Source organism: Thamnophis elegans, chromosome 11 (assembly GCF_009769535.1).
Source record: "Thamnophis elegans isolate rThaEle1 chromosome 11, rThaEle1.pri, whole genome shotgun sequence".
Classification (NCBI taxonomy): domain Eukaryota; kingdom Metazoa; phylum Chordata; class Lepidosauria; order Squamata; family Colubridae; genus Thamnophis; species Thamnophis elegans.
The window spans coordinates 40276567-40301362 of record NC_045551.1 but is presented as its reverse complement, the minus strand read 5'-3'; the positions used below and the strand labels follow the sequence as shown (position 1 = coordinate 40301362).

Genomic DNA, 24796 nt, shown 5'->3' with positions numbered 1-24796 from the left:
ATAGTGGAAATTTTGAGTAGTTCAGAGAACTGACAAATACTAACTCTGACTGATTAGTGGGGTGGGGAGGGAATGGGGAGTTTACAGTATCCTTCCCCTGGAGTGGGGTGGATTTTACAGTATCCTTGTCCTGGAGTGGGGTGGAAATGGGGATTTTGCAGTATCCTTCTGCTGTCACGCCCACCAAGTCACGCCATGCCCACCAAGCCACGCCACGCCCACAGAACTGATAGTAAAAAATGTTTGAATCCCACCACTGGCATACATATAGTTGTTAGTACCTTCATGGAGTAGCTGATCATTGGTTAAATATTAAAAAGGGTTGGAGCCAATACACTACCCTGTGATAAGCTGTTCCCTTTACTTCTTTCATCTACTCACCCTTCCCTGGAACTCCACAATAAACAAGTGGTTCTGAAGCAGATTCCTGATAATATTTGTAAGTTTAAAATCTTTAGTCATAACATAAACTTTCTGCCTCCAAAGTATCCAAAGCATACTGCAAAGATAAAATGGGATGCTAGGAAAATTGGTGTTTTGTGAGTGGTTGTATTGGTAGTCATTTTGTGAATAGGAAGGACCCCCCCTAATAATTCTGAAAAAGGATTCACAACATGAACCCTTTATTCTGAATGTGATCACCTGTTCAAAAAGGTTTTGGTACACATGTAATCTATTTCTATGAAAATCAATTAGTTGTTTTTTTCATTTTCAAAGTGAGCCAAAATAATTGGAATTTGGGATGTGGAGAGATGACAATAAAAGTATTAGTCCCTTGCTTGATTTAAAATCTAAAAATTTTCCTTGTTTAAATAAGCAAGTAGGAATAGATTTATAAATATTCCAGCTGGAAACTCTGGAATTATTTATTCAAAGCATGCCAGCACTTCGCTTGGAAGAGCTCCCAGTGTAGCTTGCAAATCAAGAAAAAGTCTGTTCTGCCTTCCAAGCTTATACACTAAAAAGAAAGGCATCAAGGGAATAAGAATAGAAAGGAGAACAAGAATATTTAGGTACTAAGGCTAATGATCTTAGCATTTCCTCTGCAATATTTTGGTGGAAAGTCTGTAAGCTCACTGTTCAGAAAAAGGCAAAATTTCTCTTCTATAACTTGATGTAGGTGGTAAGACGATCCTAAAATGTAACCCAGAGGTTTACAACCCAAGGACTGCATCCCCTAGACCTAGGGAATACATGTGCCATGAAATAAAACCAACCAACCCAAAACCTTTCCTGTTCTTATTGTAAATGAGGGGTAGGAATTCTTATTTTTTTAAAATCCCAGACATAGTAGGGCATCTGGAATGGATCCTCAGAAGTGTAGATCTACTCTGGACAGATGCTAGAATGTTAGATTCTGCAGTATGGTCCATGCTAAAAAAAGCGACAAAGGAAAATTCAAGTCCAAAAGAGAGGCAACTCCTTTATACTGGTAATAGCCATGTATGTAACTTTAGAGTTGGCAGTGAATCTTGAAATAGAGGTTTCAGAATTAACGGGGAAGAAAAAAATAAAAGAAATGCACCAAATGTGCACTAATATGGTTTATCAACCACCATGTTTTGCATATAAATACTGTATTGCAACATGGTCTGCTGAAACTCTCCCAAATGTACTGAAATGCATGGATATTTTTATTATGGCATGTTATACCGTATTTTTCGGAGTATAAGACGCACCTTTTTCCCTCAAAAAAAAGGGTGAAAATCTGGGTGCGTCTTATACACTGAATACAGCATTTGTTTGCCTCCTGAAACCCCGCCCCTTCACCAAAATGGCTGTGCACAGTCTTTAGGAGGCTTTCAGAGTGCTCCTGGGAGCTGGGGAGAGCAAAAATGAGTGAAAAAAGCCGTTTTTGCATGCCCTTTTTTTGATAAAAAACTGTCCCGTTTTTGTGAAAAATGGGGCGTTTTTGGGAGGTCTGCAGAATGAAAAAACTTTTTTTTTTTAATTTGCCTCTTCAAAATCTTGGTGCATCTTATATTTGGTGCGTCTTATATTCCAAAATATACGGTACTTATTTTTTTTTAGGAATTGATATTTCTACCTGTATAGTTTTATTTCTTTTTGGTTTACTCCCAGAAGGATCAGTAGATAGCATTCCAGAATCTTCACAGCTCTGCTTCCTGAGAAGCAACTGGAGAAAAATAATGTTCCTTTCATCTTTATGCTAAAGAGCATACCATGCGTATGTCTAAATGCAATTTCTGTGATGCAAAGAAAGGCGTTCCTTTCTTGGTGTGATCTTGAGTCCTTGGGTATTAGCTACTTCAGTACTTGTCTCTGTTAATATGACTATTATCTTACATGAAGAAATTTTTGATATGTCATAAAATCACTTTCATATAATCAGTGTAGTACATACGCATACTTCGTTCTTCCCTCCCCTATCCTTTATCCTGTTTATTTTCCTGTTGAGTAACACATGCAAGATGCAGAATGCAAATGACGATGATGATGATGATGATGATGATTCACTTCGGGTGAGCCAATCAACTTGTTCCAATATGCCAGATAGTCCGAATCTGACAGGAAACATAAGCCCCTTAACATCCTGTTATTTTATGACTCCTTTTAATGCTGGTTTAGAAAGTTATTACTGAGTGAGAATTTACAATGGATGTGAGTTTAAATCTATTCTTCCCTTGCTATTTTAGAGAAATTTCTTGTTTTTAAATAGTTTGTTATTTAAAATTTTCATTTTAAATGGCTTTCAGGATTTAGGACACCACTTTTTTGCCTTAATCTTGCATCATCTTAGTTTCTGAAACATAAAAAACCAGAATTTTTTAAAAAAATAATGGAAGTTTTCTTTTTTTAATAGACTTTAGGAAGAAATTTGCAGAATATTTTTGTTGGGTATATTTACTGTACTTAATAGATTCAAAACCTGCCAAACGTATACCACTATTGTCTGTCTCTGATGTTAAATTTGGTATTTGTGAGGTTTGTTGTTGATGTTATACCTCTTATTAGAGGTATAGCAAAATTGGAGTATGCTTACAAGATGTAGAAGAGGTGTAGGATGTAAATAACATTTTATGTACTTTGCTTTGCAAAAAAGTATTTATGAAAAAGTGTAATGGAGTAATAGTAATATCCATACTATATGCCCTTTATATATACATTTTAGAACTTTTATAAAAGAGTTTTCTGTCTGAAAAGCTAGCAACATTTAAATTGGATGAGGCTATGAACCCGTAGAAAGGTAGATTTAATAACTATTATTTTATTTATATTGGTACATTGTAATAACCTTTCTATTCTAATCCATTTTTTTTAATTTTAGTGGATTAGGTTACATGAAACTTTTTTATATGTGTCTATTGGCAAGTTATCATTATAGTTAATAGGAATAAAAAATAGAAGTTTTCATTTTTCTGATACTTATACTACATGTGCAATGTATTTTCAAAAACCAAATATTTCCTAATAATGGTTATAACTTAATTTTGCTTTTTTAAAAAACTGAAGCAAATGCTATTAAATGCCATTTAGAATGTTTCCATTATGGAGATATTTCAAAATATGCTGCTTATTCTGTTCATTTACTTAAGTCCATCAATACTTTTATTTCATTTGCATTTTCATATTTTCTAAAAAAAATAATAATACTGTGAGTTCAAAAGAATATTTTCTGGCTTCTACATAATCAATGAACATTCAAGTTATAAAACTAATTTTACATGGATTTTATAATAGTTTGTGCATTCTTGTGAGGTGATTTACCTTTCAGGTTTTTTTGTGTGAAAAAGTGGAATTACTCTTTATTCAACGCTCTATATGTACTGTGTTAATTTTATTTAAAGAAATAGGATATGTGACCCACTTAGAATTGACAAATATTACTGAAGTATATAAGTTTCATGTAATATAAATTTATTTTTTAAAAAGTGGCAACAAACCCGTGCTTTCTCTCACAGATGCATATGTAATGTACCGTATATACTCGAGTATAAGCCGACCCGAATATAAGCCGAGGCACCTAATTTTACCCCAAAAAGCTGGAAAAGTTATTGACTCGAGTATAAGCCTAGGGTGGGAAATGCAGCAGCTATGGTAAATTTCAAAAATAAAAATCAGTGTTATTTGAAACTCAAAGTTATGTTTATTCAAGGGACCCGCTTAATTAAAGTGTTCTATAATATCAGTATGACTTATAATACTGCAAGTCTGCAATATTAAAATACTTGTATAGGGGATCCCCGGGATCCCCCGAAGAGATCAAATCACAACCAGTATGCCACCTTCTTGGTATATTGTTTTTATTTTCACTGAGTTTTTAAAAATGAGCATTATTTCATCCTTTTTTCTTTATGTTTGATTGGTATCTGCAATTTGTGTTAATTCTGTTCATACATATAATATAAATGAAAAACCCAGCTCTCTTAAAAAATATTTTAAGTTCTTTCTGGTGCTCCCTTTTAGAATTGGCCAACTAATATTTCTGTTCACCCAACTAATGTCAGGCAGAGTTAACTGAAAAAGTAATTTTTCATGAAAGGACATTTTCCTAGGATTTTAATTGTTCTTACTGTCAGATTTCTCGTTATTTCCAGCTTGAGTCTCCTTCTGACAAGTTTCCATTGCTTCTTGTCCTGTCCTCAGGTGCTATTGCTGCCGCCGCCTCCTCCTCCTCCAACAGCACCAGCACATTTGCTGCTCAGCGCTGTGGCTGAGGTGAAGCCGCCAAAGCTCCCGCTGGCGCCCCCGCAGCGTTGGGCGGATATCCGGCAGTGCTGTTGGAGGAGGAGGAGGCGAACCAGCCTGCCATCGCCGGCCACCGCTAGCCCCGCCGCTCTTCCCACCCCCTTCCAAGCCCCACAGTCCAGCGGATGGAGCAGAAGCAGCTCGGGGGCTTCGCTGCTGCTCCCCGCATTTGCTGCACGGGGATCCCTTGGAGAGGGGATTCCAGCCTGCCATCGCCAGCCACCGCTAGCCCCGCCGCTCTTCCCACCCCCTTCCAAGCTTGGAAGGGGGTGGGAAGAGCGGCGGGGCTAGCGGTGGCTGGCGATGGCAGGCTGGAATCCCCTCTCCAAGGGATCCCCGTGCAGCAAATGCGGGGAGCAGCAGCGAAGCCCCGGGGCTTCGCTGCTCCATCCGCTGGACTGTGGGGCTTGGAAGGGGTCGGGAAGAGCGGCGGGGCTAGCGGTGGCCGGCGATGGCAGGCTGGTTCGCCTCCTCCTCCTCCAACAGGCAACAGCACTGCCGGATCCAGTTGTAGACTCGAGTATAAGCCGAGGCGGCTTTTTTCAGCCCAAAAAGTGGGCTGAAAAACTCGGCTTATACTCGAGTATATACGGTATGCTAAAATAGATGAAATAGAAATATCATAAAAGTGTTCCTTGCTATGTAGTTATTGTATTGTTGTACTGTTATACTTGAAAGTTTGAGTCACATCCTGCTTTATATATTTGCTTTTTAAAATCTGAGATAAAATGCAAAGAGGAAATAACATGGATTGAATATACAGTTTTGCAGTTCTACCCTGTACTTCACTATAAGCTGGTGACTCTTAGTATTCTTCTCATTAAATACAATCCTGCTTGTAGTCTTGCATGTGAAACAATGTTTTTCTTATCCTTTCTTCAAGGATTTAGATGGAATATACTATCCTTTGGACAAGCTTCCAAGGTGTATACGAATGATAGATCACTGGATTCAGACGTCATTCTAAACCCTGGTTTAAGCACCATCTGTTGAATAGGACACAATTCCATTCACACATGAGATCACTATACAGATGATAATTGTCAATATGACATATTTTTGTATTAATGGGTCTTCATAAATAATGGACATCCCCTCCCCACAACGCTAGAATGATATTTTATTGTACTGTGGCTTATAATGTACAAAGGATGGGTTATATAGACAACAGATAAAATGAAACTTGAAGAAGCCACATTATTTATGGATTTAAGTTTGACAACTTGTGATTTAGGGCTACCCCCAAGCTGTTCTAGCTATTGCTCTTGAAAATTGATGGTACGGTTTCTAGACATCTGATGATGGAAAAAAGAAGTGGTACAAGTCTAAATAATTCAGTTTATCAGTATTTTCTTTGTTTAAACAAAGAAAAACTTCAAATATTGGAAGAAATCAAGCATTTCTTACATGAATGTATGTGATTGGGATGTATCTTCACCTGCTTTTGCAGTATTTTAATGCAGTCCTTCAGCTGGGAAAAGTTAACATTCTTGGTTTAAGAAGATCTGAATCACTCAATCGTCTGTTCTGGTTTTGAGCCCAGATCTGTCCAGTATAAGTTTAATATTTTTGATTGCTACAGCTCTGCAAAGTCACGCATAATTCATTGCTGGTTTACACATGATACTATGGAGTGTTGAATCTGGGATTGACATGGTGTTTGAACCTAGTCTTGCTGGATTATAAATCATGTTTTATCTCTTTTAAGTATCAATCAGGCCTGTGCAGCTCCAAATTTAATTAACACAAATAATGGATTTTGTATAAAAATAAACTATAAATATTGGGGGTCATTACTATATATTAACAGGCTTTTCAAAAAAGTGTTGATTTCCCCCGCTAGATTCTAATAAGACCATGTTGTTGTTTTTTAGACCTTTGATGCAAATGATCTCTACCAAGGACAGAACTTCAGTAAAGTGCTTAGTTCCTTGGTGGCACTAAATAAAGTAACAGCAGGTAAATATAAATCCATTTAATAGGTATATTTTTAATAGTTTTCTAGAAGTTGTTTTCTGTTACTTAACATTAATGTAATCACATTTGCTCCTTTCTCTGTTAACTTGCATGATTCAAATTTGCGTGATTTCAGGTACATATCTCATAACTTTACTCCATATCATTTGCATTTCTACTTTTGGGATTACTTTCTTTCCACTTCCCATCTGACTGCAGCAAGTGTAAGCTGCAAAATGTAAAACCAGTTTTTCTTTGAGGCCAAGGCAACTCCTGTGATTTCATGGACACGTCTAAATACTTTTCTTGGCAAGAATGCAAAAGTTATTTCTTTGATTCCAAGTCAAAATTGTAGTCCTGGGACCTCCATTTAAAATACTAATCCAGTTTGATGCCAGTTAACTTTTTGAAATCAGCCAAAGTTATTTAGATGCTGCCGCATGTGCAGAATATCATTTAAAAAAACAACAACAACGAATGCACTGATGCTGTGTGTTGTGGCCTGGCAGCAGATTCAGACAATGAGGAGGTTGGGGAGGAACTTGGGCCAGTTCTGGAGTCTGGAGAAGGCTCTGATGGATAGATCCAGGGCTGTTCAACATTTGCCAGCCACCGAAGAAGCTTTGGAGGCTGAGATAAATGGGGAGGAAGAAATGCTGGGGCCTGTTCCAGATGTGCGTATGCACAGAGCTGTTAGGAGAGGAGAACTAAGGACGAGGAGCCAAGTTGGGAAGCAAGGCACACATGAATGGCCCCTATCTGGCTGGGGAATAAATAGAAGGAAAAGAAGGTGATGGTCATAGGAGACAACAGTTTGGATTTCTGAAGATTTGGCTCCTCATAGAGACTTCTTGCCTCAGAGACTTCTTGCCTCAGAGACTTCTTGCCAGAACTTAATTTGCAGCTTTGTGACTGGGAGCTCACAGCCTGGCAGTTATGGCAAGGAAATGATAAGGACTCTTACTGCAGTTAAATCCTTGAAGGACTATTGCGTGGACTTTTTGTGTGTGAATGTCATTAATTCACAGGAGATAAAGAGAGGGTTTTCGTGACAAGTCTATTTCTCGGTTCTGCTAAGGCTGGGTCAGAACATTGTGTTTAGTTGACTAATGTTAGCAACAAAGTTAATAGCTACTGTATATAGTACTTCAAATTCAAAGGTATATGGTGCTTCAAGGTACATGGCAGCATAAACATAGCATCTGTCTGCAACTCTTTAAAGTAGCCATGCCTTTTCTTGGAATCACGTAATGATGTAGTCTGCAGCTGCCATGCAATCTTGGGAAGAAAGACACCCTTGATTTCAAAGGATACAGAGAGCTGCTTCATTTGTGACTCCTCTGTTTTGAAGCACCCATTTGCTTTCAGAGGAGTGCTGCTCAGCCCTAGCAGAAATAGCTTCAGCACTGACTGAGCTTCTACTGTCTTCTCCTAGTCCTTGGTACCAGAGCTGTAGATAACTTTCTAAACTTTGGTCTCCAAAGGGAAGGCAGAGTAAGTTGGCAAATGGATTTAGAGTCTACATGATACATTTAAGCACTGCTTTGTGTATACAAATCCCATTGGTTTCAGTAGCATGTGCTTTTCTGTACAATGAAGTGAGGCTGAAAAGTCAGCTGACTTAAATGAGGGAAGGATAGGCTGTACTTTAAGAGAAGCTTTTTCCAATCTAGTACCTGATATGTTAAATGACTAAATATTGCTTATTGGCTTGGATTTTGACTGAATGACGGGATTTATAGTGTGATTGATCTGGAGACTGTTGAAGTGGGGTATTCTGATTTAGACTAATAAAATATATAATGAATTGTGAAATTTACTCTTCTGGAATATTGCTTCTCCTTGCCATTCCCAGATTTTGTTCAGTATCCATTTGAATAACACATATAGAAGCAGCATTCCTTTTAAATCTATATGGGTATATTTTGGTGCAGCTATTATAAAACCCAATGCCCTCCAGATATTAACACATTCCAGGATTCTCAGCCAATATACCAACACATCTGGAGGGAGTACACCATTAAGGAAGATTGTTCTAAAAGAAGCACTATAACGATTATATTGCATAATTGAAATCCTTTCAATTGTGAAATGGCAATTGCATTGCAGATTAATTTGGATATTTTAAAAGGAGAGAAATTGGGTTTAAAGAACTAGTTTATAGAGAAACCAATTTCTATTCACTTTTTAAACTGGAGGTTCAAGGTAATGTCCATCTGAACTTTCAAGTCCAGTGGGGTTCAGAATTACCTCTGTGCAATATTTTTTGCTTCCAACACAAGGGTTTCAGACATAGCCTTTGGTTACTTTATGACTATTTTTTAAAAGTTAGGAAGTAGTGGCTTTTTGCTTTGCTATTTTTTAGTTCTCTCCATTTCATCTCCCATTCTTTAATCCTCCCTGATGCATCTAAGTGCACTTTGGGTTGCATTGTATATTCATGAAGGACATCCGATGTACAAATTTGAGGAATAAGTAAATTGAAATATACCTATACCTATGTAAATATACTTCCTAAAAGTAAATACACACTGTGTTAATACCACTTTATAATGCCTTGGTAAGGGCACACTTGGAATACTGCATTCAGTTTTGGTCGCCATGATGTAAAAAAGATGTGGAGACTCTAGAAAGAGTGCAGAGAAGAGCAACAAAGATGATTAGAGGAATGGAGACTAAAACATATGAAGAACGGTTGCTGGAACTGGGTATGTCTAGTTTAATGAAAAGAAGGACTAGGGGAGACATGATAGCAGTGTTCCAATATCTCAGGGGTTGCCACAAAGAAGAGGGAGTCAAACTATTCTCCAAGGCACCAGAGGGTAGAATAAGAAGCAATGGGTGGAAACTAATCAAGGAGAGAAGCAACTTAGAACTGAGTAAAAATTTCCTGACAGTTAGAACAATTAATCAGTGGAACAGCTTGCCTCCAGAAGTTGTGAATGCCCCAACACTGGAAGTCTTTAAGATGTTGGACAGCCATTTGTCTGAAATGGTATAGGGTTTCCTGCCTAAGCAGGGGGTTAGATTGAAAGACCTCCAAGGTCCCTTCCAACTCTGCTATTGTATGATGATGATGATGATGATTATTATTATTAATAAATCTAACATTATATATAAAGTATAGTTTAACATTTAAATGTTACATACATATATATGTACCATTTTCCTCCCCCCCCACCAGATATTGGTTTAGGAAGTGATTCTGTGTGTGCAAGGCCGTCATCTCACCGGATAAAGTCTTTTGATTCCTTGGGATCCCAGTCTTTACACAGTAGAACTTCAAAACTTTTCCAAGGCCAGTATAGAAGTCTGGTAAGCGTTAAAACATTTTAATAGCTTTTTATTTTCCTTAATCAGAGCTGCAAAGTGAAAAGCTTGTGTCAGATTGATAGCTGATAGTTTGTTGCTCACCTAAGGTGTCCAAGATTTTTACATTGTTTTTGCTTCTCTTGGGTTTTTTTTTTTGAGGCACAACAAAAAGCAATATCTTCTTTCAGATGCTGCTGCATTGAGATAGATTACACTCAAGAGTCCAGTATATTAATTTATGCTGAAGTAATTTGAAATAAATGAGCTTCAGGGTATTTAACTGTACTGGAATATAGCAATTATGAGCTACTCATGTGTCTAAATCTGGATACTTAATGTGTTAAAAAAAGTCTTAATTATACCAGTTTACCACTGGAATATTGGTTAGTTATGTTTCAATTTCAGCTAAAAATGAAGTTACTACAGTACAGATCAACAGTGCTATATCCAAATTGGTACACATAAACTATTTGATATACACAAACCAGTCAGAATTATGACAAAATGATAATATTATTCAAATAGAATAATAGAATAGAATCAGTTTTATTTGCTATGGTGTTATAATTTTAGAACCTAAAATCCGTTCTAATGCAGTTTTATCAAAGCAGTAACTGATTAGGATTATATACAGTTGAAAGGTTGATTATATAATTTTTTTAAATTATAGAATTATATATGCATGTAGGTTGAAGAAGCAGATATGGTAGCTTTACCTTACAATACATTGTTAAATTTTTATCTGAATATTTTGTTCTTTTGAAAAGTACCTAAAATGTTGTTATTTTACTGGTCTCATCATTTCTAGGATATGACAGATAACAGCAACTACCAACAAGTGGTAAGAGCTAAATTTAATTTTCAACAGACAAATGAAGATGAACTTTCTTTTACAAAAGGAGATATTATCCATGTTACAAGAGTAGAAGAAGGAGGCTGGTGGGAAGGAACTCACAATGGCAAAACAGGATGGTTTCCCAGCAATTATGTGCGAGAAGTAAAATCCAGTGGTAAGTTTCAAGAGTTTGCCTTTCTCAATAACCTTAAATAAATTTGGTAGCTATTCAGGAGCATAAAATGTAAATTTACTTTAATTACTTTATTTATTTGAATTTATTAGATGTCCAATTCCAGTGGTGAAATGAATTAATATAATAATGCCATTACATTATAATATCCAAGATACTTGGGAAGAACTTGATACGAGTGAAGGCCAGCACCAGCTAAAGGACTGGCAGCTGTGATTTCACAAAGTTGTGTAAATGATAATAATAATCCCGTGTCTTTAAAAATAACTTAATAAGTGCATAAAAATGCCAGATCCAGTCTGGTTGGCTGGTTGGCACAGCCAACATCTGGTTGGCTGTGCAATGAATCTTCAACATAATAAAATAAGCAAGAACTTGTAGGACCATAAAATATAGAAAGTAATAGAAAATGAAAAAACTAATCTGCTGTGAGACTTGAGAATTCAAACAAACAGGCACTTGCCACAGAACATCCCAAACTTGTTGATAGGAAAAATAAAAAAGTCTGGATAGTGGATTGGAGAGAGCAGAAGAGAAGAGAAAGAACTGGAGAAAATCACAAAATGCAAAGAACTTCAAATAGAAGTAGAATGTCTGTGGGAAGTAAAAGCAAATATACAAATGGTAACAGACACCTTGAGTGCAATCCCAGAATATTTGGAGCACCACTTGAACACCACCAGCATTGACAAAATCATCATTAGTCAATTGCAGTTGGCAGCTCTGCTTAGAATAGCTTACATCCTGCATCGATACCTTTAACACTATCAGTTAACAACATCTGCCTATTCCTGTTCTTTGGAAGAATTTGATAAGTGGATACAAATGCCAAATCTGCTCTAGTTGACCTCTTGGTGCTTTTGCCCATCCAAGTCTTTTAGATGGATTACAACTGTTTAGAGTTTTCTAATTCTAAAGATAGTGTATTCCATGTGGAATGAGAGACATTTCTTTTGACAAAAAAGCAATACATCTCTTTATAAAAAGACATAAAAACTGGAAGAGTGACACTTGCAATGGGTTTTTTTTTATCTAAGGAGGAGACATAATGCATTTTGTTAAAGCACTGTTTTTTGCAAATATAAAGGCAGTTGCAAGTCACTTATCGTATTTTTCGGAGTATAAGATGCACCGGAGTATAAGACACACCAAGATTTTGAAGGGATAATTTTTTTTAAAAAAGGTTTTGCCCTCCCCGGCCCCCAGGAGCACTCTGCACTCTGGGGTTTTTTGGAGAGGGCAAAAACATGAGACATGGCGGCTGCCTCCTTGAACAACCAGGCTTGTTCACAGCCCTCTTGGCAACCCCGCTTCTTTAGTCTCAGGGCAAAAGCAGGTCCCAGGCTAAAGAGAGACTCCTGACCTGGTGCTCCTGCATTACGAAGTTTCCTTTCCATCCTGCACTTCTTCCACTAGGCAAGATCCTAACGATGCCAATAACTTCAAAAGTGAAGATTTAGCATCTTGAGAAAAGACTTCAATGAGGAGATTGTTACCCTTCCCTTCCTCTCCCCCTCCCCCCAATCCTGTCTGTCATGCAACAAAGTGGGATCTGTCATGCAACAAAGAGATACAGGAGCTGGGCGCAATAGCAGCAAAGCAATAAGCAGATCCAGAGAGATTTGGGGTGGGGGTGGAGAATGCTAGATTGGGAAGTTAAAAACCTGAAATGGGGACAATCAAGCTTGATTCAAAGGCTTTGGCTCCTGAGAATCTGGAGAGATTAGGGGGTGGGTGGAGGAGGGGCAGGGAAGAGGAAGGATCTCCTTTTTGCAAAAGCTTTTCTCAGAACGCTAGATTGGGAAGTTAAAAACCTAGAATGGGACACAATCAGGCTTGATGCAAAGGCTTTGGCTCCTGAGATCGGTACGCTGCCACCCGGAAATGTTATTCCCGCAATCTCTGCCACCTGGAATCACCCAAGAAGGGGCAGGTAAAGCGGGCACTGCGGAGATCGTAGTACCAGCGTTTTGGATGGATCGATTTCAGGAGCCAAAGCCTTTGAATCAAGCTTGATTGTACCCCATTTCAGGTTTTTAACTTCCCAATCTAGCATTCTGAGAAAAGCTTTTGTAAAAAGGAGATCATTCCCATCGCTGCCACCTCCTAAGCCCGAGTGGGAGCCCTGCCGAATGGGAGCCCTGAAAGTGAAACCTCTCTCCTTTCCAACCATCACAATCTCTGCAACGCCTGCTTCGCCTGCCCCGTTTTCAGACGGCCCAGGTAGCTACATTCGGAGTATAAGCCGCACCCAGATTTTCACCCTCCTTTTTGGAGTAAAAAGGTGCATTTTATACTCTGAAAAATACGGTAATTGTTAGCAGGTATTTTCATCTTTAAAGTGGAAGTTCTTTTGGTAGTGACTTTCATATATTTGTATTCCTTGTTATTTTTAATCACCAAATATTTGTGTGTTTTGTCATGTAAGGTTTTTAAAACTGTGTTTTGCTGAATTGACTTGATTTTCTTTTTTAGACAACAATGTTTTGACTAAATAAGATAAATCAAGAAAAAGTTTTATGCCTATATACATGACTTCATTTCTCTTTCCTTTTTGCTGCTTCAATTAACCATCGCTTGCTACTATATGCCAAGTGTGGAACTATTTTTTCTCGATGAAATATATTGAGACACATGTTCAATAAAAATGTCCTGGCATTTTTTCTACATCTTTCCCTTATTGGAAAAGGAAGGGTGAAATAGAGCTCATAGGCAAAAAGGTTTTGCTATATCTTGACTGGGCCCCACTGAACTTACATAATAATACTTTAACTTATATAAGTTCAGTATGTAACTTAAAGTAAATCAACCTGAATATTGTCTTGAGCGCATTGTTTGAACATCAGGTTTTAAGATGTGAAAATATATTTTATTGAAATCATCTTTGTTTCAGAAAAACCTGTCTCTCCTAAATCAGGAAGTTTGAAAAGTCCTCCAAAAGGGTTTGATACAACTGCTATTAGCAAAAGCTATTACAATGTGGTGAGTGACTTTATGTGAATCTTATTTAACAGTTGGCTTTTGTTTAGGCTTGTACATTGAAATCAGTGTATTTTTCCAAAGGATAGAAATCTGCAGGGCCTATACATATTTAAAACAAGAAAATCAGTGGTACCTTAAAAATCAGCCATGCTTACCTTGTGACCAGCCAAGACCCAGGAGTTTCACCTCTCATCTGTTTTTACAATCCAGAAGACTTGGCATTCATTTCTACTTTCTGTTTCTGTATTCTACAGGTCATGTGTTTTAAGGATCAACCTTAAAAATTATACAGCCTAGTTTTTTAAAAGGTTATAAGCCACTCAGGGTCTGTGAGTTGCGTGGTTATATACCTTGTTTCTCTGAAAATAAGACAGGCTCTTATTTTCTTTTGACCCCCGAAATAAACACTTGGCCTTATTTTCGGGGAGGTCTTATTATTTTTGTGGTGCTGGAGGCCCCTTAATCTTGGCCTGTGGATCAGCTGATCCAAAGAGGGCTGAAAGTTTTGTCTCTGTTTCTGGTATATTCTTGCCAGCTCTATCATCACTGGGCCTGCCGCTCTTTTTGTGGCCGCCACTAAGAGAAGGCCATTCCGCATGGATGGCAGGTGCATGTGGAGTGTGTGGGGAATGATCCCCTCCTTCCTCCCAGGAAATGGCAGGGACCAGCTGAGCATGCGTTTAAATATTTTAGGGGAGGGCTTATTTTGGGGGGGAGGGTTTATTTTAGTGCATGCGCTCAAAAGCCCCATTGGGCTTATTATCTGGGGAGGTCTTATTTTCAGGGAGCAGGGTAAATTTATATAGTAAAAATTGTATAATAAATACTGAAGGCTGATGCTGAATAATTTTTTGCATAGTTATTTTCACTATTAGCCCTTATTTCCCTATAGTCTTCTGCAGCAGGTTTGATGTCTGTGCAGTAGCATTGACAGGAGTGTTTATAGAGGAGAGGTTGGATATCTTACCTGCTTCACTTGACAAAACACATTGTATTTCAGATAAGTTCTCATTGGAGTGCTGAATTTGCTGCCTTGTGTAAACTTCATTTGCTCCTCTTTCTGAAGTTAATCGCACACCTATTTTTTTTTTTTTTACTTTGTTTTTCCTCTGTTTTCTGATTGTGTTTTCCATTTTCCATTTTTATTGCTTATTACTTATACTGTTACTTATACTCTCTTTTATTTTTGGTTAATAGACCTGGAGGTTTCAGTCTTGCCCTGGGAGTTTGTGACTTCCTCTGATTTCTGCCTTTTTGGTCAAATATTTATTGAACTGACTCCCTGTTATTACCTTCCAAGTCTTCCATCAATCTTCTGCGAATGAGACTTTAAAGTTGCAGTAACTGTTGAATTTGCAGATGTCCATATTAACTACTTCCTGCATTACACCATTCCCCAACCTTTTCTCTGCAACTTTTAGTTGCAGAGTCTAAGATTCACATACTATACAGTCTTGTCTCTGTCTCTGAATAATGTCTTTGTTGAACACTGCTGAGGGTAGAATACAACTATGGATAACTGTTGATACATACCTAATATTACATTTAAATTATCTTAAAAACCCAGCATTGCTAAATTGGTGCCATAAGAAATATGCAGAATTGTACTACTGTTCTGCTTCTAGTCCTCATCAGTCGCAAAGCTATTATATAACAACATTACTGGGTCAAAACCATTGGCATCAAGTATTTTGCTTTAGTAGTTTTTTTTTTTTAAACTGGAGGTGGGCTGTGCTCCCATTCCACCTTTTTGACGTTATTAATAAAATGAGACTATCTTTACAGTTCTATATATTTACCTTGCTGGCTCAAAAGATTTTAGGAATTTCCTGAGAACTAGCAGAAAGTATAATGGATACACTGGGATATTATACTGATTCTAATTTTTCATTTCAGTATTAGTCTTTATCTATACACTAGATGGGCTTGATTGATTGATAATACCTGCTATTTGATATAACAGTTTTTCATTTTCTTAGCACAATTTTTTTGCTAGATGAAGAGCCAGATGGTTTACTAAGAATTGTCTATAACTCTTGTTTACATTTCCAGTCTTTATTTCAGAAAGTGGCAAAATCATAGTAAAATTTACCATTTTTGCCACCTATTCCAAAATTGGAAAAATTGACAAGAATGAAGGGTTTTTATTTCATCATCCAACCTCCAACTGTATAATCTTAAAATGGAAAAAAAAGATGAACAAGATGCTGGTAGGCATAAAGGGATAAAAACCAGATACTTTAATAGTTTAGTCACTCTGTCTTCTTCATCTGTGATGGTTAGGTTATATAACCTGTACCACATTTGTGATAGAAAATAATCGTCTTCCTTGAACATCTGTTGAAACATTGAAAATCTCACAACAGCTTTTATTTTTGTGACAAAATAACAAATTAATGCTTTTTGCCGTATGACAGATTGTGCATTAAAATTTATAACAGGTCTTTTTAAAAAAAATTCAAGAGACCTGCTTAGCTGATATTTTCCAGAAACTAAAATTTATCCAGGCATTTTCTTTTATGTCTCTTGTAGAGCTAAAACAGTGAGTGCAGTGGCCAGTGGCCCAGGAATTAAGACTGTAATTGATTAATAATGAATTATACAGCAATTATTTTTCTAGCTTTTAAAAAAAACCAGTATAATATTCTCTAGGTCAGTGATGGCAAACCTTTTTTGGCTTGTGTGCCAAAAGTGGGGGGAGCACAAGGGGGTCATGTGCGGGTGTGCCACGCCCATAATGCAATACGCACGACACCAGCGTGCATGCGTGCATGACCAGCCCTTCCCCCCTTTTTGGCTTGCTTTTTTTGCCTTCCCCAGGCTCCAGAGGCTTTATAGGAGCCTGGGGAGGGCAAAAACAGCCTCCGCTGCCCCCGCAGAGGCCCTCCGGAAGCTTCAGGAGCTTCCCTGAAGCCTCCGGAGTACCAAAAACCAGCCCTACGGGCAAACCGGAAGTTCAGGAATGGACTTCCAGTTTGCTTGTAGGGCCAGTTTTAGCTCTCCGGAGCCTTCAGGGGCCTTCCGGAGACTTCCCTGAAGGCTCTGGAGGGCAAAAAATGACCCTACGAGCAAACTGGAAGTCATTTCCGGTTTGACGGCAGGGCTGTTTTTCACGAAAAATGGCCTCAAAAGAAGCGTGCCCTGACAAATGGCTCCTTGTGCCACCTGTGGCACGTGTGGCATAGGTTCGTCATCACGGCTCTAGGTTTAATATTAAATAATCTCGCTATAGAGCTACAAAGTTAAATTTTATATTGGATTATTTCAGAATGCGAAATGTATGCATAAGGATTATTATGGATCTTTGATTTAAATCATTCCATATTCTGTATAAACTAGATTTTTAAAAAAGATTGCTCTGATCCGTGGATGGAGACATATATGCAGTATGCATAGAGGTGGGAAAATCATGCACCTTTGTTTTCAGCAGTAGTTCCTAAATATGTAAAATGACAGATTTCATCATTAGGGAATATATTTTATATTTCATGTTTTTGAGAAAAGGATCTGGCTTTCGGTATACCTAATAGTGGTAAACGCCTTTAAGAAATTCAGTTTTAAAATAAAGATGAACAAGAGCTTTTCCTTTAGGGAGAATAGCTAGGCTTTGCGTGAATGAACTTTTGATGTACTTATTTTTTTTCTGGATTGCTCACAGGGTTCTCTGGGCATTTCATTTATATTCCACATTGTAAAATGTTACTATGTCTGTCAGAGCAATCCACACTTAGTACCTAATTTCATGAATTGGTGATGAAGTTTTCAGAATCAAGTTTGGAATATAATGGGGTCTTGTCTGAATGTGCAGAAAACAGGAAAGAGGAGAAAGGTGATTATTAAAGTGGGACATCAGAAATTATTAAGTGCAGCCATGTACAATGTGATGTACTAATGTATTTGCAGTTTTACTGCTGCAGTTATAGTACTCCGTTTTCTCTCCATTGGTGATCAATATGGCATTTGCGTAAAAGAGAGTGTAAAAAATAATGTATTAATTTTTGAAGAAAATGTTTGTATGGATCCTAAAATTAAAATACTTTAAGCAGTTTTTCATGACTGTGGAAAATGTAAGATGATTTAAAGAATTGAGCCCTTTTTTGAGAATTGAGAAAGATGCACTTTGCTTTGATTAAATTGTTATTTTCTGTTAATTCATCTTCAGTTGTTTTATTGATATAATCTTTGTTCAAATTAAAGAGGGTAACTGTATTTATTTTAACTTCAAAAATACTTTATTAACCCCTAAAAAGATAGTTGAATAGAAAACATATTTAAACCAAATGCATATTTATGATTAAATAGCAATTTGATCTGTACAATTAGAACATAATAGAGAGTAGCATTTGATAATCTTCGTAGTATTTGAAAACCTGGCTGGATAAATTGCTTGGTGGATCCTTGTTTTAGACTCCCCTTCCCACAATTTAAGTCACTTATTACCTAATTTCTTCTTGGATTAGAAAACGGTTTGCTAATTTTCTGTTGTTTAGCCTCACTTCCTTTCAATAATCTGCTGATTTTATGCTATTGTATTTTACTTTCCTAAATTTAAATAGTATAATCTTTCTGATTTTTGCAGTTTTCAATTTTTTTTTGTACTGTACTTTGAAACTGCTGTTTTAATAGTTTATAGGTTCTTTGTAACATCTGTCATTCGTAATGCTTAGTGCAGAATGGAGACATTTTAATCTTTGGGGCAGGAGTCAAGTTACCAACAAAAGAATGAACTCAGAAATAGTCTCCCTTCCTCCTCCCCTTTTCAAGTGAATAGGCCTATTCAAGGCCTCCAAACTGAGCTCAGCAGCACTAATGAAAGAATCTACAAATTCTCAGTTTTAAATAGTTTAGTCTGTCCCTTGTTTCATCAGGTTTTCATTCAGGCATGAATAACTCTTTTATATACCAAGCAGGCTATAAATTGGCTGCATTTTATTGGATTGTTTATTTGGACTTCTTTAAATTGCGAAATATATTACTAAGATGTTATAATAAAATTTTGATATAATTCTGATAAAGATGTAAAACAGAGCACAGCAGTAGATTTGAAATTGTATTTGTATTTCTGCTGCATCAGATTATATACTGCTAAAATTTTACCCTAGAGGGCAGAAATTCAATTTTTAACCAACTTTAATATAACTAGATTATAGCAATATCATTCTAAAAGCAGAGAAAATGCTGCAGAACATGATCCTATTTTGTACTCTAAATAATCAATAAATTTCCTTTTTGCACACTAATTAGAAAAGTTTAGCCATCATTGACTTGAATAACTAAAATACATTTAAATGCAATTTTTTTCTTATACATAATCAAACAATAGATCCATCCACAATATATGATTTGTATATGATTTGTCAATGAGTTCTCTGGGGTTTAAGATTGCCCTGGCCTATCTGAAGCTGAGCCTTTTGCTTACAAATCATGTTTTTCTTTTGAGTTATGACAAGCCCTCTCATTTTTAATCTCTTTTCTGTGCTCATTGCATACTCTTGAGAATTTGTACTTTTTCACGCCTTTTCTGAGGAATAAAACATTTTCAGAGAATTTTCATGTCTAACACTTCTTGTTTTTTTTCTTCATAATTGTAACAATTTTGATTTAAACTTTTATGTGTTGTAGGTGCTACAGAATATTCTGGAAACAGAAAATGAATATGCTAAGGAATTGCAGACGATGCTTTCTAGTTATCTACGACCCTTACAAACTAGTGAAAAGTAAGTGTACTTGGCTGTAAAAAATGTTAGAGATAGTTGGGAGATCCAGAGCCACTGTTGGATGTGGTTAGTAGTCTGAAACTTACAACTACAATTGAGACCAAAATTTCCACCACTAAGCAATGCAGCCATAAAGCAAAACATCTATGTGACTGGACTGACTTATAGCAATTTCAGCACTCCCCATTACAATAATTAACTGAGAATTATGAGTCGCTTATTGAGTGCTCATCCCAATCTAAGTGGGATTGCAGGATTGGTCCTTCATGGTTCAGAGTCACAGTAAGGCAAGGGACTGCCTCCCAACTTTTCCCACCCACTTATCTCCCCATCCCATAACTGTCCTTTGGCCACCCTGAACACTGCCTAGTATGTGGTAAACAGCCCCAGAAGGCTTTCCTAGGTTTGCACAGCTTTCCAAAGGCAGCACAATCATAGAAAACATTTGTAGAAAACAATTACCAGGGAAGCAAGGTCCAGAAAGAGGACAGGAAAGGCAGAGAGGCATTCTATTTCGGCCATAGTGGCTGACACACAAGGTGAAAGGCTGGTGCAGGCAACTGGTAGAGAAGGCAGTTGGATGAACAAATGTTTCTGAGACAGCTGAGGATTCCCATTGGGTGGTAACAGCTCCAGAGCTGTGCAGTTATGTGGCTGCCTGCAACTCTGCAAGTCAGGGTCAGGGAGGACAAAGGGGCATAGATGAGACGGAAATAGGTGTGGGGAGTTGCAGCGCCTCTGTGGTTGTAAGTGCAGAAGGCCTGTCCAGTGCCCAGATTTTGATCATGTGACCATGGGAATGTTGCAACGATCATAACTTTGGGCATGGGTCATAGGTTTTTTCAGCAGTGATGTCACTTCCAACTGTTGCTGAACCAGTGGTTGTAAGGATTAACTGTATTTGTATTTGAGATCGTCAAGAAACTAGCTTGGGAAATTCTAAACAGAACCTGGAAGAAGTAATGGCAAATAATGTTCACTTTACTCCCAAGAAAATTTCATAGATATATTTGGAAGTCAAGTTTGGCTCCAAAAAAAGATTTTACTTAATAACCTTTTTAGTAGCGTTTATGTTTTTTCAGCAATCTCTGTACTCCTAGTAGCTTGATAGCGAATGAGAGCAGTTTGTTAGAAAAGTGCAATTTAGAAAGGCACATAGAAACATAAGTTGCCATTCTTAAAATAATTGATTATCTATCATTACTTTTTTTAGATGGCATTGCCTATACAGTATATTGAATTAGTTTGTTCATAAGAATCAGTTGTCTTGGCTCCTTCTGTCTTGACTCTATCGAAGTCTGCTCTGGATACTACCTGTTTTCTAATTTCTTCAGGTATTACACATCTTCAACTGCAGTTCTATCTACACTGCTTACATGTTCCCATATGGATTGTTTTGTGGTGGAAGAGAGCAGCCAATATCCTAAATGAAAGGAGAAAGTTTCTTAGATAGAATATATGGTCAGTGCAAATTGTTCTATTGTATTACCGTGTTTCCCGGAAAATAAGGCAGGGTCTTATTTTCTTTTGACCCCCGAAATAAACACTTGGCCTTATTTTCGGAGAGGTCTTATTATTTTTGAGGTGCAGGAGACGGTAAGTGTGGTCACCTCATAGCTGCTGCTGTGTTGCAGTATTTTTGGGGAGCGCTTATTTTCGGGGGAGGACTTATTTTTGCACATGCATTTAAAAGCCTGATTGGGCTTATTTGGGGACGTCTTATTTTCGGGGAAACAGGGTATGTTGTGCAAAAGTGTAGAAGGAATGGCCGAAGTTGGGGGCAGAATGAAAAAGGAATTAGCCTAGAATCCCTGTGTGGCCACAAATGAACTAAGTCCACCCCCCCCTTGAGTGCCCTTAACCTTTATCTAACTCTAACCAGTTGCTGACCTTAGTTGAGAAGATTCTTCCACATAGGCTTTTAGCATTAAATCAGTTTAATTGAACCAATCATGTTTCTTGGTCTTGGATCTGCCATAAAAAAAAAAAAGAAGTAGAATTGACAAGTGAACAAGAGACAACTCCTTGATGCCAAGGCTAATTTGGAAGATATTGCTTTTTTTAAAGAAGTATTTTGTTTTAATGTCCTTATTTCTTTGGTTACAGATTAAATTCTGCAGATACTTCATATTTAATGGGAAACCTAGAAGAAATTAGTTCTTTTCAACAAATGCTTGTACAGTCTTTAGAAGAATGCACTAAGTAAGTAGTGTGTGGGGAGGATTGTTTTTTTATTTTTTCATGTTGGGTATTTATTGTTTGTAAGCCACCCAGAGTCACCAAGAGTGTGTGACCAATTGTAGTTTCCGGGTAATCTTCAAAAAGATCCCCTAAAATTAATTTAGCTGCTAGGTGTAAAAATATATATGGTTCCTTATTATGAAATTTAGCATTAATTTCCTTGAAAATATATAATCCCATTTCAGGAGCACATTCTATTTTTTTTGTTTAATCTTACTTTTTAATTATTTCAGTATTTTCTTCTAAAAAAGCTCCATTTTTCCCCACATGCTCACCATAGACGAAAAGTGTTTCCTTTTGTTGACAACTTTACTAATATTTTGTTGGGTAGTTGTGAGATATTTGTTCTATTCTTATTGAAATGTGCCAACTTTGTACTGTTATTTCACTGCAACTATTTTCATATGAATAGTTGCAGTGGGAATGATAATGTATGTCCCAAATATGCTGCTTCATGATATAGTCTTAAAAATGAAACCTCCAGACCTGTTTTATGTAGGATTGTTATTAAGCATGACTGTTTTTTATAAACTTAAACAGTCTTTACTGAAACTTTTTTTTACCACAGAATATATCTCCCCACCACCACCATTTCAAAAGTATCATTTCAGAGTGGATAAGTGGCTGTACACTACTTTCACAATTATTAGTGCAGGTGTACTTGTGGACAGATAGCTAGTGAGCCAGGTTCACATTTTGCTTTATTTTATTTTATTTATTTTATTTTTTAAAACATATACCGTAGCCACTCATCTTGCAATCAACTCTTCATTTTTATTGATATACATTTAAATTTAAACCATCTAGAATTACCTTTTTTCAGACGCTATTGGAGACCCAGCTTCACTTTAAGAGTGGGTTTATTTTACTTTCCCCATTTTCATACTTTTTGAATTGATTGTCTTGAACTGAATCGAATTATTATTCTACCAAATAGTAATCGGTGTAAAATATAACATTAACATTTACTGTATTTTAATTGTTGATTGAGAATAATATTTTATAAATTGATATGTAGATATGTTAAGTAGTAATTTGTAGAACTACAGTATTTCCTGCTACTTTGTTTCCTTCACTATCTTTTCCATCGAAATAAGAATATTCACATGACTTTTGAGATCAGTATCATCTGTGTCCTGATAAATTTGAAGGCATTTTAGATAATTTTTAAAAGGTACATTGATGCTGTTTTATTTCAGGTTGCCTGAAGCCCAGCAGAGGGTTGGGGGTTGCTTTCTAAATCTCATGCCACAAATGAAAAACCTATACCTTATGTATTGTGCCAATCACCCATCAGCAGTAACTGTTCTTACAGAACACAGGTATGTGCACCTAGAAATGATACAAATAAGGAAGATCTTGTACGTTTATGCTTTGCTTCTTTTTCAGAAATAATGTTGGCAACTAATATAAGCCTATTGCCTTGGTATTTTCATGTGGTTGTCGTGGAAATGCATTTGAAAAGTTTGAGTCATAAATAACAATGTTTTTGTGTTGGACATAAATATAGATTCTTTAAAATATGTAGCTTGATATTCTCTTCAAAAAAAGTTTGCTAATTTCAAATTAAAAAGATCTCTCTAGTCTAGTATATCCATGCCAGTGGTGGGATGCAATCCAGGGATGGGTTCCGGCTGCTGCTACTGCCGGAAGCAAAAAACATAGGTGCCGCGTAGAGAACCGGTTCGGGGGTATGGCAGGCCAAGTTACTACCTGCTCGGCTGCACCGGTCCGAACCGGTAGGAACCCACCTCTGATGCAAACAGTTTAACAATTGGTTCAGTGGGTGCATTCTTTGTGGGTGCATGCACGCTTTTTTGTGCGCACATGCCTAATGCACTCTCACACAGCGTTCAAAATACGGCAATTTGAAGCTCAGCTGCTTACCTTCTAAGGTAAGTAGAACAGCAGAGGCGTGGAAATCAGCTGTGCCTTGTGAATCAGCTGAGCCAGGAAAAAGGAAAAATAGGACAGGATAGCACAGGGGCAGGTGGGTGGGGCCAACTGATCATCACCACTACCTGTTCACCCGAATCAGTCAGAACCAGCTGAATACCACCTGATCTATATATAGAATCATAGAAAATGAATAGTGTTGGTATTAAACTTTAAAATCTTGAATGGTTCAGGATTTAGTTAGTATATTCATTGCATCAATATTAATTAGGTCATGCAAATCCTTTGAAAGAGGTTCTTCATAAGGCGGAATGCATGCAAAGTGCCTCTCTTTGAATAGTTAAAGCAGTTGCATCCTTCTCATGCAATTGCTTCAAAGGTTGTTCTTGATTATTGGCAATGTATGGGCAACTGAACAGCCAACTACTTTGTATATTTTCCTGTGGATTGTATTTTTCCCCAAAGGATTTGGATAGTTAATATGTAACCTAAAAGAAGCTTTGCTTATGGATTCATCATAAGTGATAATTCGTCAAATAGATATGAGATAGTGGTCTCTTTCCTATTTTTTAACCAAGCATTAAAAGTTTTTTCCATTCTGTTTTAAAAGCTTAGGTTAGCAGTTTTGTTGTTTTAGGATAATTTATAAAACATTCTAGTTATGATCTACAAGAGATATTTCTTTTTGGAGACAATAAGCATTTTTAGAAGGCCGGTTTGTTAACTAGGTGGGAACAGGCCTTCTCAAATGTTTTTAACAATGATTTTTTTTTCATTAAACTAGTATTCTCTCTGTTTTTAGCCTATTAAATTACTGGTTAATAACTGGTTTTATCATCTTCTGCCTATGTCTTTTAAAACATTTAAAGCAACATTTTGATGGCTTTTATGGATGGTAGAGATCTAATAAATACATGATAGAAAATCTGTTAGATCTTATAGTAGAATAGCTGG

General features: G+C 37.0%; 1 protein-coding gene across 7 annotated transcripts in view; it reads left to right on the top strand.

The window, feature by feature from the left end:
• Positions 1–24796, top strand: part of ARHGEF7 (Rho guanine nucleotide exchange factor 7) — a 93343-nt gene that overhangs the window by 23920 nt on the left and 44627 nt on the right. For 5 of the 7 annotated variants that reach the window (XM_032226457.1, XM_032226451.1, XM_032226456.1 and 2 more), the window contains exons 3-9: positions 6585–6669; positions 9851–9981; positions 10787–10988; positions 13900–13988; positions 19611–19705; positions 21812–21907; positions 23146–23268. In XM_032226457.1, the coding sequence (XP_032082348.1) occupies positions 6585–6669; positions 9851–9981; positions 10787–10988; positions 13900–13988; positions 19611–19705; positions 21812–21907; positions 23146–23268 (821 nt within the window). The remainder of the gene's footprint in view (positions 1–6584; positions 6670–9850; positions 9982–10786; positions 10989–13899; positions 13989–19610; positions 19706–21811; positions 21908–23145; positions 23269–24796) is intronic. The other 2 variants (XM_032226455.1, XM_032226454.1) reach the window with 1 other exon arrangement.